The sequence below is a fragment of the Geotrypetes seraphini genome, chromosome 8 (assembly GCF_902459505.1).
Source record: "Geotrypetes seraphini chromosome 8, aGeoSer1.1, whole genome shotgun sequence".
Classification (NCBI taxonomy): Eukaryota; Metazoa; Chordata; class Amphibia; order Gymnophiona; family Dermophiidae; genus Geotrypetes; species Geotrypetes seraphini.
The window spans coordinates 180,270,435-180,291,219 of NC_047091.1; the positions used below are offsets into that span (position 1 = coordinate 180,270,435).

The following is a 20,785-nucleotide window of genomic DNA, read 5'->3' on the forward strand; positions in this document are numbered from 1 at the left end:
CTGGAAATTGGAACGACGAGTGAAGTGATTAAATTTGCCGAAGACACTAAACTGTTCAAAGTTGTTAAAACGCATGCGGATTGTGAAAAATTGCAGGCTGACCTTAGGAAATTGGAAGACTGGGCGTCCAAATGGCAGATGAAATTTAATGTGGACAAATGCAAAGTGATGCACATTGGGAAGAATAACCCGAATCACAGTTACCGGATGCTAGGGTCCATCTTGGAGATTAACGCTCAAGAAAAGGATCTGGATATCATCATAGACAATACGATGAAACCTTCCGCCCAATGTGCGGCAGTGGGCAAAAACGCATACAGGATGCTAGGAATTATTTTAAAAAGTGATAAACTAAGAATGTCATAATGCCCCTGAATCGCTCCATGGTGCAACCTCATCTGAGTATTGCGTTTAATTCTGGTCTCCTTATCTCAAGAAAGATATAGTGGCGCTAGAAAAAGTTCAAAGAAGAACGACCAAGATGATAAAGGGGATGGAACTCCTCTCGTATGAGGAAAGACTAAAATGGTTAGGGCTGTTCAGAGACGCCTGAGGGGGAGATAGGATTGGAGTCTACAAAATCCTGAGTGGAGTAGAACGGGTACAAGTGGATCGATTTTTCACTCCATCAAAAATTAGAAAGACTAGGGGACACTTGAAGTTACAGGGAAATACTTTTAAAACCAATAGGAGGAAATTTTTTTTCCACTCGGAGAATAGTTAAGCTCTGGAGCGTGTTGCCAGAGGATGTGGTACGAGCGGATAGCGTAGCTGGTTTTAAGAAAGGTTTGGACCAGTTCCTGGAGGAAAAGTTCATAGTCTGTTATTGAGAAAGACATGGGGGAAGCCACTGCTTGCCCTGGATTGGTAGTATGGAATATTACTACACCTTGGGTTTTGGCCAGGTACTAGTGACCTGGATTGGCCACCGTGAGAACGCGCTACTGGGCTTGATGGACTATTGGTCTGACCCAGTAAGGCTGTTCTTATGTTCTTATGATACACTGGCACATGCAACTGGCTACATGCTATTGTATAAGGCTTGGCACCTAACTCTTATTGTGCGTATCTGAGAAGTGGGTTTGGCCAAGTGCCTATAAGAGGCATTCACACAAATGAAAAATAATGATGTTCAAAATTTACCAGCAAAAGCCAAATACACCAATGTGAACAGCACAAAAATCCATTGTGTGCATCAGAAGGACCTCAGAGACCTTATTTCAGGCAGAATGATTGCTAATGTGTTGTCTCAGTCATTGGTCCAAATACCAAATGCTATTCATATATTAATAAATAATTTTAAATACGTTTAGTAATAATTTATATTTTTAAGTATTTTTTTAAACACTGTTAAAAATGACAAAGACTAGGGGGACACTCGATGAAGTTACAGGGAAATACTTTTAAAACCAATAGGGGGAAATTTTTTTTCACTCAGAGAATAGTCAAGCTCTGGAACGCGTTGCCAGAGGTTGTGGTAAGAGCAGATAGCGTAGCTGGTTTTAAGAAAGGTATGGACAAGTTCTTGGAGGAAAAGCCTGTAGTCTGTTATTGAGAAAGCCACTGCTTGCCCTGGATCAATAGCACGGAATGTTGCTACTCTTTAGGATTGTAGAATCTTGCTACTCTGAGATTCCGGAATCTTGCTATTCCTTGGGATTCTGCATGGAATGTTGTTACTCCTTGGGTTTTGGCCAGGTACTAGTGACCTAGATTGGCCACCGTGAGAACGGGCTACTGGGCGTGATGGACCTTTGGTCTGACCCAGGTAGGCTAGTCTTATGTTCTTGTCTACCGTGCTAGGTTCTATCATGTTACGTGTCATACTAGGTTAGCCATGCTTAGGGTTACTAGACATTCGGATTTCCCATGTCCTCCTGCTGCATAACGAATCCCATTTTTTTATAGACTGATTAGTGACTTCCCTCCCTCAGATCGCAAACTTCTGGCAGGTTGATAAACTTCCCACAAGTTCAGTACGGTGCACATTAGCATTGCATGTAACTGGAAGGGGCGGAGCATGGATAAGGCTGTACAACTTCCTGTATTTAGGTGTACAACTTACAGCATATTTCCAGAATTATACTTCCACATTTAGGTGCCAACAGTCTTGTTTAATTACAACTTGATATGCCACCTTTTGGGGAGAATCAAAGCAATTTCGAATTTAAGTAAACTATAGGACACTGAAAATTAACTACAAAACCTGACGTGAAAGATACAGGATAATATTGAAATTAAATATGTACTTCTTCTATTAATTATGGGGAGGAGAGGGGAGAAAATGATGGTTTTTTGAATTATTTGTTTATTTAAAGTGCGTTCTGTGTAGTGTTTATGTTTAAATTCATTGTATGGCACTGTTAACATTTGAAAATTAATAAAGATTTATAAAAAAAAAAAAAGAAAGATACAAGAAAGTATGAACATCAGAAACTTAAAGAAATCTAAGAGAGAAAGAGCAGAAAACAATTCTAAAATAGGAGAGGGAGGGACTCCGCTAGTCCATCAGAGCCCCGGGCATCAGCCATGAACGCTTGCGTAAAAAGTTAGGCCTTGACAAAATCTGCAGGCGGAGAATTCCAATGAACTTTCCCGCCAAAATTCAAATTCACGACCGACGGACTTTTCCTGCTTCGGTCACCTCAAGCCTCAGCCAATCAGGTTTGAGGACCCGCTATAGACCAAGACAAACTGCAGACCTCGCAGCGCACCCTGAAGAAATGCGCAGCATGATGGCCAAAGCATCGGCTCTACCTACCCAGACGTGGCAAGACCGGGACAAGGGCAACAAATCAATTCCAGAGCGACTGAGGAAGAAAGGAAAATACTGACTGACAGGTAGATTCTGATCATGATCCGCAGAGAAGTGGTAGAGCAACGTCAAGTCTATGACAGAGGAGGAATGCCAGCTCTACGGCTCTTGTAACTGCAGGCGAGTCAATGCTAGTTACTTTGATGCTGGGCCACGCTATAATAATAATAACAACAATTTATATACCGCAGGACCGTGAAGTTCTATGCGGTTTACAATGATTAGAAATGTTACAGATTGAATGGAATAAACAAAGTACAGACTTAGTGATTGATAGTTCTAGCGATCGTTTGATGAGGACTAAGATTGTATAGGTTGGTTTCCTAAGTATTTCAGCAACAGATGTGTTTTTAGGCGTTTCCTGAATTCCCCATAGGTAGTAGGCACGAGCAATTGTTCAAGGTCTGTACCCCATGATGCTGCTTGATGTGAGAAAAGATGTTGATGATGACTTTTAAATTTACAACCTCTAACCGGTGGAAAAACAAAGTTCGGGTGTGAGCTCCGCTTGTGTCTGTTGGTTGTGAAAGAGAAAAGGTCTGTTATGTATTTAGGGGCTAAGCCATAAAGTACCTTGAAGCAAAAACAACCAAACTTGAACTTCACACGTGATTCGATCGGCAGCCAATGTAGAGGTCGATAGGAAGGTGTCACGTGATCAAACTTCTTCAGTCCACAAAGTAGTCTAACCGCTGCATTTTGAACTAGTTGCAATCGTCGCATATTCTTCTGGGGGAGTGCCAAGTAGGCGATGTTACAATAATCGAGTTGACTCAGTATGAGGGATTGTACCAGAATTCGAAATGAAGAGACATCGAAGTAAGTTCTGATGGACCGAAGCTTCCAGAGGGTGAGAAAGATTTTTCTGATCAAGGAGACTACCTGGTCTTTCATGGTCAGGTTCTGGTCCAGTGTTACTCCCAATATCTTCATAGTGGGTTGAATGGGATAACTAAGGTTATTGATGCACATTGGGTTCTATAATGAAATCTGGGTGCCCAGCTGTCGTTACAGATCAGAATCTTACCGTACCGCATCAAGGCACCTAAATCCCACTCAATGAATTCAAGTTTATTTTTATGTTCAAATCTATTTTATTAATCAGAAGGAAATACTACAGCAAAAATAACTATGGTTTACATTTTCATCAAACAACCGCGGAGGGCTGGACTCTTATGCCCTCCCCGGACCCACCTCACCCCACCCCACAGCAAAGAAGCCCCAACCCCCCACCCTCCCGTCCCATCCCCCCACATGTACAGATACTCAGAGGCAGGGATCAGCAAAGACACTGAGAAACACTGAATCAAAGGTGAAGTCTATTCAAAACACGGCTACGACTCTCAGGAGTCAAAATGTTCAAGTACGGAGTCGAAGTGTGAACAAAGTCTCTGCTCCGGCGTCGAGAAGAACAGGCCAAATGGGCCTCCCAACCCAGCAGTTCATGAAGGCGATTCCTCCAATACCAAAAAGAAGGTGGTTCAGAAGAAAGCCAGCAACACAAGATAACATTTCTTCCCCAAGATAAAACATTTACTAAGAAATAATTTTTCATAAGAAGTGTACATACACAAGAATGGGAAATGGGCAAACAGCATAGACTGCACGGAGACTGGCACAGGGGTCTGCAACAAGCCCTGTAAAAAGGAGGCCATATCCGTCCAGAAAGTCTGAATCCCCTCACAACTCCAAATACCATGAAAGTAAGAATTTACCTCCACCGAACAGCGGATGCATAACTGAGAATCAATACAACCCATATGGTAAGCCTGACTCTGGGAAGCATAGGCCCTCAGGACAGTGCGAAAGTGACATTCATGTAACTCAGCACTATATACCAAGCCCGCAGTTCGATTCAGGGTTTTTAAGATAAAATTGTCCCTCAAGTCCGTACCCAAGTCCCGCCGCCATGCCTCCAAAACACCAGGGAAAACCCTAGGCGGGCAAAGAGCCAGGACCCGGCCATGCAAAACAGAGATAGAGACCCTAGTATCAGGGTCTGCAGCCAAAAAAGTACAGAGCCGGGTCCCAAAATCCCCCCGCAAGGAAGTCCCCTGGAGGGAAGCCACATAGTGACGGAGTTGACAATAAGCAAATGGAAGGCCAATCTCAGGGACCCCCCTCCCCGCCAACTCAGCATATGATAAGAGAGACCCATCATCCCGCAGAACATGCCGCAACTGTTCCACCCCCCGCGCCCTCCAACGACCGAACACAGAAGGTCCAAATTCAAGTTTATTTTAAGATTTGATTAAATGACAATATCATATTTCAAAGCGATGTATAATTAAAAAATCAGGGTACCAACAACACTCGAGATGCACTAGGACATGGACAGTAAGAGGCATACAGAAGGAAGGCGGGTGGAACTACAATAAATTAGAGAGAGAGCGAACGTAGAAAGTTTGAACAAAAGGGGAGGTAATTAGGTCCATTTACATTTCCTTTAAGAACGGGGTCGCCTCAAAAGGTTTCAAGTTTCAAATGTGTCCTTATAAAGCCAACCTTTTAGAACATAAAAATGGCCGCTGCTGGGTCAGACCAGTGGTCCATCATGCCCAGCAGTCCGCTCACGCGGCGGCCCTCTGGCCAAAGACCAGCGCCCTAACTGAGACTAGCTCTACCTGCGTACGTTCTGTCTTGAATCCCTGGAGGGTGTTCTCCCCTATGACAGACTCCGGAAGAGCGTTCCAGTTTTCTACACTCTCTGGGTGAAGAAGAACTTCCTTACGTTCGTACGGAATCTTTCCCCTTTTAACTTTAGAGAGTGCCCTCTCGTTCCTTTGAACCTGTTATGTATTTTTTTCTTCTCTAATAAGGGTCGACAGCGAGTTCCATAGTTGCGGAGCCGTGACGGAGAAGATTGGTGCCCAAACGGGTAATCTTGAGATCTTGTCATTAGCTTTCAGTTACTGGCTGTTAACAAGTGATGTTAATTGACACTAACTTGGATTTACGCCTGATTCTATAAATCTGCCCAGAATCTCTTCAGGAAGCATCTTTTCGGCCCCGAGCTTCTTGTTCTTACCCTAAATGTCCTCTTTTTATTTTTACAAATGTATTTCATTCCCTTGTACCTTCTGTTTCCTGTTAGTCAAATGTCTTCCCTATTTTAAAATTTATGTTAACTTTAGTCCCCAAATTATTTTTGTTGTAACTCGCTTAGCAATCCTGATAAGCGATTCTATCAAATTTTTTATAAAACTTGGAAATCCTCACCCAAACCTTCTTGCGCACAACCCAAAGGGGACATGACCATGGAAGGACATGGGTGAGCCAGGGGCGTTTAAAAAAGATGTATGTAGTGCTACAGAACACTAGGGGTCCGTACCCAACTTGTGCACAGGATTTACTCTAGGTTTCAATTGGTGTAAGCCCTCACGCTCAGTGGCATAGTAAGGGAGGCTGGGGGGAGAGGGCAGACCGCCCTGGGAGCCATCTTGGTGGGGCGCCGGCACCTCTCTGCCCCTCCCCCCCGACCACACTCGTGTCCTTCCTTCCCCGCCCCTCATACCTCTTTCAGTCTTCACCAGTGTGAGCAACTACTCTGGCCTGATGCTCACACCGGCCTGGCTCCTTCTGAAATCACTTCTGGGTCACGGGGCCAGGAAGTGATGTCAGAGGGGAAAACCAACACCGGCGCGAACAACGGGCAGGAGAAGCTGCTCATGCTGGAAAAGATTTCTAGAGGTGTGCGGGTGGGAAGGGAGGGCGCGAGTGTGGCGTGGGAGGTGGCGACTGGCGTAAAAAGAGCAGGGGGCAGAGAGGAGGGCACAGGGGAACACCACCGCCCTAGGCACCTGCTACCTTCGTTACGCCACCGCTCACGCCTAAATCTGGGTGAGCGAATCCCCACTAGGTGCTATCGTATGAATGGCGCTCATCCTGGAGCAACCTTTACAAGATAGCGCTGAGCGCTGATTTTTCCCGGCGCTTATTTTTACTGAATCTGGTTCTTAGTGCTGTGGTGGTTTGAGCAATTTTCAGCGGCACTAGCTGGATTGTTCTGTAGAAAATCCACCAATAGGAGACTTGTACATTCAGCTGTTTAACATGTAAATACTTTTGAATATTAACCTGAAAATGTACGCGCTAAATACTGTGCCAACAGCTTTTATCTGATCCTTTAATTTAGACCTCAGGGTGAGACCGGTTGGGTGATGGTTATCCGCTATCATTTCTTGTGAGCCATGCTATACCACCTTAAGTGTACGTCCTCAGCCAGCATCGCTTTAAAATGCAAGGAATTCTCTTCCTACAAGTTTTTGTGCAGAAAATATCGCCACCTCTGGGATGCAAACCACCTGTGCCAAGCCTTGAGCCATAGGTGCAGAGAGATGAAAGGACATACATAGAGTTGACGATGCAAAAATGTCAAAGGGAGATGAAGTCGCTGGTAGGTCACACGGGGAGTCTGTGTCAGTGAGAAGACAGGACCAACATCTGTGAATTTTGCAGCTAGCTCTGTGCTACCCTCCTCAGCTGGCATGTACCACACAGAGAATAATTACAACGCAATTAACATCACCTTAATTTACAAGCGCTACTGATCTATTGCAGTTTATTAGCAAATTAAATAAACTTGTGCAAGGTCTCGGTGCCTTTAGCTCTTCGTGTTTTTCTCCCCTCCCAATGAAAACCTGTTGCCTTGTTTTCTTCCTGCTCTCCCGGCTTCTCACAGCGCCAGCCAATTAATCTCGCTGCTTCCAGGCCTTATTTCTTGAATTCTCTCTCCTCGTTCCTCTGCTCACATCTGTTCCCTTGGCATCTCCTGTCCTCTCCCCTGCACAGACCCCCTTTCCATTTCTCTGCCTGCCCTCCCCTCACCCCCTATTTCTAGGCTCCTTGTCCCCCTTCAGGAATTGAGGGGTGACTTTGCTGCACCCCTTCTGCTCCGACTTGGGTGGGATCAATAGATCGACTGCCTGCCTGTTAGAGACAGAGGCAGCTGAGCGGAGAAAGGAGCTCTCCCTCTCCCTCATCTAGCGGTGGCCAGGAACAAATTGAATTCTTTAAAAAGAGACACATGCTGAATGCCAATGGAGCAGTGCAGAGCCCTGCCGGCGCAGGTTCATTGTTCCCTGCCATTCCCTCTCCCTGCCCTCGATAGCTTCCACAGGGACATTCTGCTCTCACGCTGGCCGCGGGGATGGACCCCGTCGGCCCCATGATTCGGAGAGCCTCATTTTTGTAAGCAGGCTGGGTAGCCCGGGTCGTGGACCCCGGGGAGGGGGGAGAGGAAGCGTTTCCAAGTTGAAACTCCAGAGCAGTTTCTTCGTGCTTCTCCATCCCTCCCTCACCCCGGCTCCACACGGAGCTCTCGGCTTCCCAGCTCGGGTCAGCGCTTGGCGCTTCCTTTTTGCAGAAAGGAATTACCTGAATACAATCCTCAGATGCAATCCTATCAATAGACAAAATAGTATCTTCTACTGAGAATCCTCCCCCTCCCCCTAGGGATTTTCCCCCTCTTTCTCTTTGGTGCCACAGACTTTTCCTTCATTTTGAGCCTTTGCAAACCCTTTCCCCTCCACTTTCTCAGTCATCAGTTCCCCCCCAGTCCCCGTCTCTCTGCATCCGTCCATCTGTGTGCCACAACACCGCACACGTTATCCGACAATTGTGATTCTCTCCCTATACTCTCCAGCCCTCCCCCCCCCTTTCCTGCATCACTAAAGGTGCCTGTTTTGCCCACAGAAAATTGGCTCCCTCTCGCCCTCCCCCTCCGACCGTACATATCCATGTCTCACTTGTGAACGCTGCCTGTCAGGCAAGTCAGGAATCCCGCACACGTACAAAATTCGGACCTCTTCAGTGATTCCCAGGCGGCTATGGGCAGAACAGCTTCAACGTTCACCGAAACAGGCAAAGAGCTCAAAAAATACCCTTCCCCCCCCTCAAATGCAATAAAAATTCAGAATGCTTCTGGGGGGGATGTTTGGAGGGGTCTTGCTGAATTCTTGTTCTCCCTGCAATATCCCCCCTCCCCCTTCACTCCTGCTTCCTCTTCCTTATTTTTTCTATCTTTCCTTCCAGTCTCCATTTTTACTCCTTTCCCTTTTTTTTTTTTGTCATTCGATATCCCTCTCTTCTTCCTTCTTTTCTTTCTCTGCTCTTTCTCTCAGTGTTCCTATTTTTCCTGCCTCTCCTTCTCTGTCTCTCACTCTTTTTCGTCTTGCCCAGGTGTGCAGAGCATGCAGTAACTCCACAGTAACCCCTTGAGGGTTTCTCTTGCATTCCTACTTACCCTCGAGTTCATCTTCTGGTATTTCTATGCTGTGCTGCTCGCTGAAGATGTCAGGGATGGTATAAATACCCCGGTACATTAAAGCCGCCGTTACTGGGTGGAAAGGCATCTTTGCGGCTCACACAATCCCAAACTTTAACTCCAAATTTTCATATGAAACACAAAGAGCCGAGAACGCGCCCCTGGATGGAAATGTTGAGGTGTAAAAAAGCGTGATCCAAGACCAGGCGGACAATCCTTCTCCGCGAATGTATGGATCTTTCCGGTGTATTTTAAAGGAATCCGTGAGTTTTTCTGGGTGTCTTCGGTGGGGGACGGAGGGCGAAAAAGCAGGAGAAGAGGTCACAGCTTCATTGGGACTTTCTCCCTTTAAATCCCATGGAAGGAAAAAGAGCAACAGGGGACGAGACAGAAATTCCGCCAGGTCAGATGAGTGACGGTCCATGCATCGCCATTCTCCCCCAAATTTCCTGTCTCCCTTCCTTAGTCAGATAGCATGATCCTGCTGCACGTTACTCCCAAATGCTGGCCCCCAGGTACTCACGGGAAAGGACCCTGTCTGTCTCCTGAGCTGCAGTCTGCCCCTCTGCAGACTGGCATGGCTTGGGAATCAGATGGGTGAGGTTGAACATGGGATGCCCTGGGTGCTAAGTTTCCCCAGCAGGACTTGAGCACTGGTCTCCCTCTGCCTCTCTTCCTCGGCTTGTGTTCCACTGCCGCTGCCTCCCTCTCACGTACTGTACAGAACACATGCTCTCCTCCCACTGCCAAAGAGACCGAGCACTAGAGAGATGAAACAGACATATATAAAAAAAAAAACAACCCACAGGCAGAGAAGGAATGCATGAAAATGGGACATTGAACCCCCCAAAACACTCACAGCAGGCAAGCATCCAACCTGATGCTTCTAACATACTAGAAAATTATTCCTAACACACACACTGTGGATGAAATAGGAGCAACCAAAGGCTCTCCATTTACATATAATGAGCAGTTCCTCAACACACATCCTTCATTCTTCGGACATACTAAATGCTCCTCTGATGCACAGATCAAAATGCAACCTCTAATTTCCTGATATTTAATCCTCAGACTTATAAAAGTCCTTAAGTAGAGCTGTGGAAATATCCTTTCGTCTATACACGTGGAGGGGCATAATCGAAAGGGGCGTCTAAGTCCGTTTTTGTCTAAGCCGCAAGTTGTCCAAAGTAAAAAAAACAGCCTAGGCCACATTTTCGAAAAATACATCCAAAATTTTTTTTTGTTTCGAAAATCGTCTAACTATACGTCCTGCCGATCTGATCGTCCAAGCCGCTAAATCGTCCATCTTTATACCACATTTTCGTCCAACTTTTCACCCATGTCAAAAACGCCTAGAAAAGCCCTGTTGGACGTGGGAGGGGTCTGCAAAGTGATAGACTGAATACCCCATACATAGCACCTAAATAGTGGGGTACCTTACAGGGCACTGCTGTGACAAGGGTGCCATGTCTTCTCCTCACTACAGCTCCCTTATAGGTGACGGTGAGCACCCCAAACCACCTCCAGAATCCCCTAGACCCATTTGTCTACCACCCCAATAGCCCTTATGGCTGCAGGAGCCACTTATATGCCAGTAAAAAAGGGTTTTGGGGGTGTATATTGGAGTGCACATGTTTCAATATCAATGCAGTGATTATAGGGGCTTATGGGCATGGGTCCTCCTCTCCACGAGTCCCTAAGCCACCCCCAAGACGGCTTAAGACTCCTTTGTGCAGGACAACTAGGCTTTCCTATGCCAGGCTGCCAGGTGATAATGGTCTGGAGGCTGAATTTTAGTGTGATTACGATTTTTATGGGGTTGGGGGAGTCGGTGATCCCTGGGGTAGCGTGTGGGGGTCTGTAGTTTGTGTCTGCAGTGCTTATCTGGTGACTTTAGGTGGGTTTTTGTGACTTAGACCATGTTTTAAATGGTCTAAGTCACAACGTCTAAGTTCCATCGATCCTGGGCTGTATAACTTATACATGTTGTACAACTAAGTCTAAGCTGGCCCACGTCCCGCCCAACTCCCACCCTCGACACTCCTCCCGAAATGCCCCATTTAGCTTTGGTCGTTCAGCGTCACTATGAAAGCCTAGGTCGTTTAGAAATACATCCAAAACCCGTTTTTATTATTGGCACTTGAATGTATTTGGACAATGTTCGTCCAAGTGCCGACTTAGGCCGGTTTTTGGACGTTTTTCTCTTTCGATTATGAGCCCCATAGGTGATCCATCTTCGTCTATACACATAGGTGATCCAAACTTCTGCAGAGATGCATCTAATCTAATCTGAACTTCTGTGTCACATTTATCCAGAATAGGTTCAAGGTGATTGACAAGGGGTATATATTTTATGTGGGAAACATGCACAACATTGGTACACATTTGACACTTTGATGCAAATCACATCCACAGACATATACTAATCTAATCTAATCTTTAGTCTTATATACCAGGTCATTCCCAGAGGGACTCGAACCGGTTAACAAAATATTATCTTAAGACCATAGATAAACAGTCATGTCAATAGAGAGTTGTCAGCTAGGGAATGCTATCAGTAAGATATTTTGTAAACATAAGAACATAAGAAGCGCCATCTCCGGATCAGCCCTTCGGTCCATCAAGTCCGGTGATTCGCACACGCGGAGGCCCTGCCAGGTGTACACCTGGCGTAATTTTAGTCACCCATATCCCTCTATGCCTCTCGTAAGGAGATGTGCATCTAGTTTGCTTTTAAATCCTAGAACGGTGAATTCCGCAATAACCTCCTCCGGGAGAGCATTCCAGGTGTCAACCACTCTCTGCGTGAAGAAGAACTTCCTGATATTTGTCCTGAACTTGTCCCCCCTTAGCTTCATTCCGTGTCTTCTTGTCCGTGTCAAATTGGACAATGTAAATAATTTTTCCTGCTCTATTTTGTCGATTCCTTTCAGTATTTTGAAGGTCTTGATCACATCCCCCCGTAGTCTCCTTTTCTCAAGGGAGAACAATCCCAGTCTCTTCAGTCAATCCTCATATTCCAGTTTCTCCATACCCTTCACTAGTTTGGTTGCTCGTCTCTGCACCCTCTCCAGCAGTTTTATATCCTTCTTTAGGTTGGGAGACCAATGATGGACACAGTATTCCAAGTGGGGTCTAACCATTGCCCTATAAAGCGGCATTATGACTTTCTCCGATCTACTCGTGATTCCTTTCTTTATCATGCCTAACATTCTATTTGCTTTCTTTGCCGCTGCCGCGCATTGTGCCAATGGTTTCAGGGTCCAGTCTTTCAGTACACCCAGGTCCTTTTCTTGTTCGCTCTTACCAAGAGCTGCACCTGACATTCTATACTTGTGTTCCTTATTCTTATTGCCTAAATGCATTACTTTGCATTTCTCCACACTGAACTTCATCTGCCATTTCTCCGTCCATTTCTCTAACTGACACAAGTCGCTCTGGAGTTCCTCGCTATCCTCCTGCGATCTGATTGCCCGGCATAACTTTGTGTCGTCTGCAAACTTGATGATCTCACTGGATGTTCCTTCTTCCAGGTCATTGATATAAATATAAAATAGGATCGGCCCGAGCCCTGGGGCACACCACTAGTCACTTCTCCCAGTCGGAGAACTTCCCATTTATGCCCATTCTCTGCTTTCTGTCCTCCAGCCATTTGCCTATCCATCTTAGTATATCTCCCTCTATTCCATGGCTTTGTAGTTTCCTGAGAAGTCTTTTGTGTGGAACAGTTAGCTTCTTTTTTCTCTCCAAAGTATCAACCATGTATACAGGTCCCTAAATTGCAAATCTCCTGGAAATGCCCAGTTATCTTCTTTGTAATCCTAATTCCTAAACTGTAATTTTCCTGGAAATGTCCAGTTAGCTTCTTTTGTAAATCCGCCTAAAACTGCAAGGTACGAGGGGAATAGAAATCACTAATGTAATGTAACTTTGTCGAACGCTTTCTGGAAGTCTAAGTATATTAAGGCCACCAGTTTTCCACTATCAATTTGTTCGTTCACGGTCTTGAAAAATTGAAGTAAATTCGTTAAACATGATTTCCCTTTCCTGAAGCCATGTTGACTGGCTTTCATCAGGACATGTGTATCCAAGTGCTGGACTATGCTATCCTTGATCAGAGCTTCAATGTTTTCAAGGTTTTTCTAAAACAAGTCAGCAAAGAGAGAGCCAAAGATAAGAGTTATCGCTGCTGGGTCAGACCAGTGGTCCATTGTGCCCAGCAGTCCGCTCACGCGGCGGCCCTCTGGTCAAAGACCAGCGCCCTAACTGAGATGTGAAGAGAATGGAGTCGATCCAGAGAATGGCCACTAGGACGGTCTCAGGGCTTAAAGACATCCCATATGAAGAACGTCTGACCAGATTGCGCTTATATTCTCTCGAGGAGCGCAGAGAAAGGGGGGACATGATAGAAACATTCCAAATACATCACGGGCCGCATTGAAGTAGAGGAAAAAATCTTTTTTCTCAAGGGTCCCACGGCGACAAGAGGGCATCCGCTAAAACATAAGGGGGGAAGATTTCATGGTGACACCAGGAAATGCTTCTTCACCGAAAGGGTGATTGATCGATGGAATGGTCTTCAACGCCAGTAGCGTGCTCAACTTCAACAGACAATGGGACAAACAGGTGGGGTTGCTACAGAGTTATGCTTATAAGATGGATTCTCAAGGGAGGGGGGGTTCTTGAGTAGGCAGACTTGTTGGGCCGCCGGCCCTTTTCTGCCGTCATACTCTATGTTTCTATCTCTACCTGCGTACGTTCCGGTTCAGCAGGAACTTGTCTAACTTTGACTCATTCCAAATTTTAACCATAGTGAAAGGCAAAGAATGTGACAACCTACCTAAAGTTTGAATCCCTTTAACGAAAGGGACCATTAATTTAAATTTATGTATATTCCTTGTGGACTGAAAACGACAGGAATTATAAGGAAGAGGAAATAATGGGGAAAAGATCCCGTAGAAACTCTTAAAGATCACATGTGCACATTTAAACTGGATCATCCAATACACAAAGAGAATGCAGCATTTTGGGTTACGTATTCCTTTGAAGAACTTTTTTTTAATTTGAACCATCCCAGAAGATGTAAATGTCATTCTCCTCCCTCAAGCAAAAACTCTACCCAACAGCTTCAGCTCCTCAAATATGTCACGGTGCAAAAGACCGCACTTTCTATTCTCATTTAACCAGAATGTCATCATGCAGCAAGCAATCACTGCATAATACTGTATATTCATTAAAGGATAAGCAAATACACCGTACCGTGATGCCCAATCTAAAAACCATCAATGAACACCAGCTGTAACTCAGGCATAGAAAACCATCAGAGAAACACTATCTCTGTTAAACACCACCAATGCTAAAGCTCCATACATCGTAGCTCATATATGGTATTATAACACTTATGGATGCGAAAGCTGGACACTACGGAAACAAGATAGAAGATTGACTCATTTGAGCTTTGGTGCTGGAGGATTTTAAGCATGCTGTGGACTACCAGAAGAACTAACAAATCGATTCTGGAAGAGATCAGACCGGTTACGTCATTCGAAGCCCAAATGATGAAGTTACAACGGTCTTATTTTGGTGGCAGCGTCGGAAGTGAAAGGTGGAAAGATCAAAGGAACCAGGTGAAGAGGGCAACCTACAATCAGATGGCTGGACATGTTGAAACCAACCATGGGGATGACGCTGGAGGACCTTTCCGGACTAGCACAAAACCAATTTCTTTTCAGATCCGCAATTCGACAAGTCGTAGGACTCGAGCACGAGTCGATGGCACCTAACAATAACAAAGGTATGAAGGAAAACCCCAAAAAACTTGCTGCATATAAAAGAAGCTCAAAAAAAAAGGCAAAAAATATGAGGGGAGGGGGACACCTCTGCTCATATGTTAAAGAAAAAGGAAAGAATATAGAAAATAAATAAAAAAAATAGTAAATAATAAGAAAAAACAGTAAAAATAAAAAAATAAAACAATGTACAAATAAAAAACAAAAAATTTAAAAAACTATCTGTTTAGAGACTTCAGTATCAGGCAACTGTGCTAGGATGAAAAGCTTTATAACAGTATCTCACGGGCAGAGCAATTCGTGGTAGCTATTGAAGCTGAAATAATAATAATAATAATAATAATTTTATTCTTATATACCGCCATACCCAGCGAGTTCTAGGCGGTTCACATCAATTAGATTAGGATCCGCGTTGACATGCAGATTTACAAGAATTTATCAGATTTACAACAAATTTAACCGAACTTAACAGATGATGAAGGAAGAGGGTAGAAGATAGGGAAGATAGAGGCTATCATGAAGGAGGAGAAGAGCAGTGCGAGGGGCGAGGTGATATTGTAGGAGGGGGGGACGGTTAAGGGTCTTGTTTGCTGAATAGGTAAGTTTTGAGTAATTTTCTGAAGCCGAGGTAAGTGGGGGCCTCGAGTATCATTTGGGCTAGCCATGGGTTCAGCTTAGCTGCTTGGAAGGCAAAGGTTTTGTCTAGGAATCTTTTGAGGTGACAAAGTTTTAGCGACTTCTAGGCGGTTTACATCAGCGAATTACAGAATGCAAATAGTGAAGGTACAACATATTACATAAGAAATAGACAGAAGGAAGATATAAATTTAGTGTGGCTTCTGTTTAGGAGATGAATCTGTCAAACAGGACGGTTTTAATTACTCTCCGAAAGGCGCCGTAGGTCAGCCTGTTTCGCCCGATACATCATATTGTCCCTATAAGTAATAGAAAACGTGCTTCAAATGAAAGCTGAGAAAATGAGTGACAGTTTATAACTTATTCATTTCCCACTTTCAAAAAATCCTCAAGTTCAAAAATATAATAAAGGAAAAGTGCCAATAAAGTGTAGCCAAAAATATCATGAAAGTTCAAAAAAATCCAACTGGCTAAGGGAAGTCCGTTGTTTTATTTTTATTTTCACTGTTATTTCTTATTATTTACTATTTTTTTTATTTATTTTCTTTTTTTTTTCTATATTCTTTCCTTTTTCTTTAACATATGAGCAGAGGTGTCCCTCTCCCCTCATATTTTTGCCGATTTTTTTGGAACCACCTAACAATAACAAAACCATCACTAAAGCTCATGTATTGATGTATTGCAACGTCATTACTGAAGCTCATGCATCGTAACACCACTATAGAAGCTCAAGCAAACCACTCTGAATTGACTTCCCAGTCATTAGTAGTGGTATAGAAGCTTTCAATAGACCAGAATGCCAATTTGGCCAACTCCTTCTTCTGTATCCTCTCCGAGTATATCATTTCCACAGGCCCATCGCCACACACCACTACCCTCACCTTCAGCAAAACAAACTGCTGACCTCCCAGCGCACCCTGAAGAAAGCCACAGCATGATGGCTGAAACATCGGTTCTACCTACCCAGATGCGTCGAGACACGAACAACTGCAACCATCTTCTTTAATATTTTTTATTGATTTTTTCTTCATATAACAAGTGTGTCATCAAGATTCTTATACAATAAGTGTGTCATCAAGATATCTTATATAATCCTTACTATAATTTTAGACATCATATAAAAATGTAATAATTTTATCAATTATTATTCAATTATGAATTCCTTTCCCTCCCCTTATTTTGTTAGTTGCACACAATATAACAACTATTATGATAATTTATTTATAATTTATGATAAAGAGAATAAACCTACCCCCCCCCCTCCTTTATCAAGTATCTTATTATGGGAAAAATTATATCAATCATTACAAAAATCTGTTAATGGTCCCCAAATCTTCTTAAACTTATCGATATATCCTTTTTATGTTGCAAATGTACGCTCCATCTTATATATATGGCAAATTGAATTCCACCAAAAGTTGTAATTTAATCTGTCGTAATTCTTCCAATTGTATGTTATTTGTTGAACTGCTACTCCAGTCAATATAAATAAAAGTTTATTGTTATTTGACGAAATTTGACTCCGAGCTCTCATTACAGTACCAAACAAAATCGTATCATATGTCAAGGCTACCGGATTTTCTAACATCCTATTTATTTGAGGCCGAATTGATTTCCAAAATAGTAATATGAATGGACAATAGAATAAAAGGTGGTCTAATGTCCCTGCTTCTAGATGACAATGCCAGCATCTATTAGACTTAGAGCTATCAATTCTATGTTTCAAGTTTCAAGTTTATTATATTGTTTGATTAAACGCTTTTAAAATTTCAAAGCGTTTTACATAAATAAAATAAAGTGGACTTACTTATACAATTACTATTCATATAAACAAACTGGGAAACAACTTTAGACAAGAAGACAGCTGATAACAATGGGAAGGTGGGGAGGAAATACAATATTTGTTAAAAGATTACATAAAAGGGAAACACATTGGGGAGATAAGGGGAAAAATGAGAGACCGAAAGGATGTCTAGAAAAATGAGAATTTGTAATCTGTCAATTAAAGGCTTCTTTAAAAAGAAGACATTTAAGGTTCTTTTTAAATATTTTTAAATCTTGTTCTAATCTTAAATATAAAGGAAGAGAGTTCCATAACATTGGTGCCGTTACGGAGAAAATTGAAGCACGGCGGGTTCCAATAATTTTTAAAGAGGGGACATTTAAAGTACATTGTGAAGATGATCTGAGAGCTCTAGATGAACTGTATGGAATCAAGAGCCTATCTATGAAAGCCGGAGTATTGGATTTTAATGTCTTAAAGACTAAAAGAGCTATTTTGTAAGTAATCCTATAAGATATTGGCAACCAATGAGCACTTTGAAGTAAGGGTGTGACGTGATCAAATTTTTTAGAACCTGAGATAATCTTTATTGCAGTATTTTGAACGAGTTGAAGACGCCTTATATCCTTTTGGTAAACCCCTTTTAATAAGGAGTTACAATAATCCAATTTTGAGATAACTAATGAGTGGATCAGTGTATTAAGAGAAAATGAATCAAGAAGGGGAGCAAGTGAACGGACAGGGGTCCAAAAGGCTCTATGTAAAAGAAAAAAACCATGTTTGTCTCATAGATGCTGATATTGTACACCTTAACCTCCAAGACCAAAGTCGTGGCCATTGAGATGCATTAATCCACTGCAACTATCACGATGCCAGCCACAGAAGTCGAAGAGAACAAATGAACTTCTCGATCAATCGCTACACATTTGATTTATTTGGTTGATATATACTGCTAAATACACCATGTGTCAAAGCGGTTTATACTTCAAAATAAAATATAACATAACTTGATAAAAACAATTACAATACACAATTTCCCGCAAATAAACGGACATAAACAATGAATACACGAAACAACAATCTCTTTTCTTTTGCACCCTAATTCCATCACTGTACTCTTGCCATCTATTTAAAAATCATCAACACATGGTTAAGATAACCCAAAGCTGTCTCTAAATAACCCAGTTTTCAAAGCTTTGTGATAAACAGTGCATCTAGAAATTTCATGAAAATCAGTCGGCAACCCTTTCGAAAGATCACGTCCAATATAGCCAAACACTCTGTTTCTAGCAGTTGTCAATCTCACAAGACTCAGTGGTAGAAATTGTAATAAACTCGTTGTAGATGATCACAAGGTGTGAGATAGTACATAGTTACTCAGTTTATCTGTCAAATATTTAGGCAACCCCACTTGAAAAGCCTCATGTATACAAGACAGAAAAGCTTAACCGACTCCAGCGTTAATAGACAAACACTGATCAGTCACAATCGGTGATACATAGTAGAGAATGACACGGTGACAAAATTCATCACCGTCCCCGTCCTCGCGGATAACCACGGGAAACCATCTTCATGTCATTCTTTAGGGAGAGAGGGAAGAATCAGAGTACGAATGGCCACAACCACTGACCCGCAAGCTTTGCTTTGAAGAATGCTGGTGTAGAAGGACTGAGGTTGAAACAGACACTACAGAATGACAGTCTCTGGTATCCAGAGCAGATATTGTGATGTCATAATGCCTCATTCCACCAGTGCCTAAGAGCCAATCACATCAGTGATGTCACAATGGCTTCATTATCCTTGGCTCACATAAGAATCAGAGTATGAATGGCCACAACCACTGACCCTCAAGCTTTGCTTTGAAGAATGCTGGTGTAGAAGGACCGAGGTTGAAATAGACACTAGAAAATTACATGGGATTATTTCCCGCGGTTATCCACGGGGATGGGAACGGTGATGAATTTTGTCACCGTGTCATTCTCTAATACATAGTAAACATAGTAACATAGTAGATGACGGCAGATAAAGACCCGAATGGTCCATCTAGTCTGCCCAACCTGATTCAATCTAAAAATTTGTTGATTTTTTTTCTTCTTCTTCTTAGCTATTGCTGGGCAAGAATCCTAAGCTCTGCCCGGTCCTGTTCTTAGGTTCCAACTACTGAAGTCTCCGTCAAAACTCACTCCAGTCCATCTACACCAGTGGTGTCAAAGTCCCTCCTCGAGGGCCGCAATCCAGTCGGGTTTTCAGGATTTCCCCAATGAATATGCCTGAGATCTATTTGCATGCACTGCTTTCAATGCGTATTCATTGGGGAAATCTTGAAAACCCGTCTGGATTGCGGTCCTCGAGGAGGGGCTTTGACACCCCTGATCTACACCATCTCATGATCAATTTTTTTCTTTCCAGACACCAAAGTATACTGGACTACTTGCAGTCTCTTAAGGCTGTTTTTAGACAGCCCTTGATATAATGAATTGCAATACGTCATGCCCCGGTATCATTTTCCTCTACCATAATCTCCCCAACCCCGAAATGTCCTGTCTACATTAGATTGTAAGCTCTTCTGCATAGGAACCATCTATTGTATGTTAAAATGTACAGCCCTGCGTACGCCTTTCAGCGCTTTAGAAATAATAAATAGTTGTAGTAGCAATAATCCAGTCAACTAGAGATTGGCGCATGAACCATTTAAATTAGACTCAATTATGACACAAAAGGTTTCAACTGTTTAATTAATTTCTGCTGGGTTTTACTAAATCGTGGAGGAGCTTCTTACCATGGGCCAGCGAGGTAAATGCTTCAACGCTCATTGGAACAGAGCATTTACCTTGCCGGCCCGCGGTAAGATCTTCCGCGGTTTAGGAAAAGGAGCCTTTCATTGAAAATGACAATACTTTACCGCTGCTTTTGCTTAAGTTACTAACATTTACTCCCTATTTTACTAAGGTACGCTAACTGATTGGCGCGCGCTAACCGCTAATGCGTGCATGTTAATCTATGGACGCGTTAGCGTTTAGCACGTGCTTATTCAATTAGCGCCTTAGTAAAAGAGGGGGGTTAGTTCACATCACAGTAAAACCTCTAAGTTTTTATCTCATCCAAGAGATGCAAAAGGAATGTCCAGTTGTGGATCACGAATTGGCTATCGGACAGAAAACAGAGGGTAGGGTTAAATGGCCATTTTTCTCAGTGGAGGAGGGTGAATAGTGGAGTGCCACAGCGGATCTATACCGGAACTGGTGCTGGAAATTGGAGCGACGAATGAGGTGATGAAATTTGCAGATGACACCAAACTGTTCAAAGTTGTTAGAGGGCATGTTGGTTTTAAGAAAGGTTTGGACAATTTCCTGGAGGAAAAGTCCATAGTCTGTTATTGAGACAGACATGGTGGAAGTCACTGCTTGCCCTGGATCGGTAGCATGGAATATTGCTACTATTTGGGTTTCTGGCTGGTACTTGTGACCTGGATTAGCCACCGTGATAACGTTGATACT

General features: G+C 43.2%; 1 protein-coding gene across 1 annotated transcript in view; it reads right to left on the minus strand.

Annotated features, from left to right (window-relative positions):
- CABP7 (calcium binding protein 7) overlaps nucleotides 1-9,168 on the minus strand; it is a 173,154-nt gene extending 163,986 nt beyond the window's left edge. Inside the window, exon 1 of the mRNA XM_033956011.1 lies at nucleotides 9,060-9,168. Within this exon, the coding sequence (XP_033811902.1) occupies nucleotides 9,060-9,168 (109 nt within the window). The remainder of the gene's footprint in view (nucleotides 1-9,059) is intronic.
- Nucleotides 9,169-20,785: the final 11,617 nt, after the last annotated feature.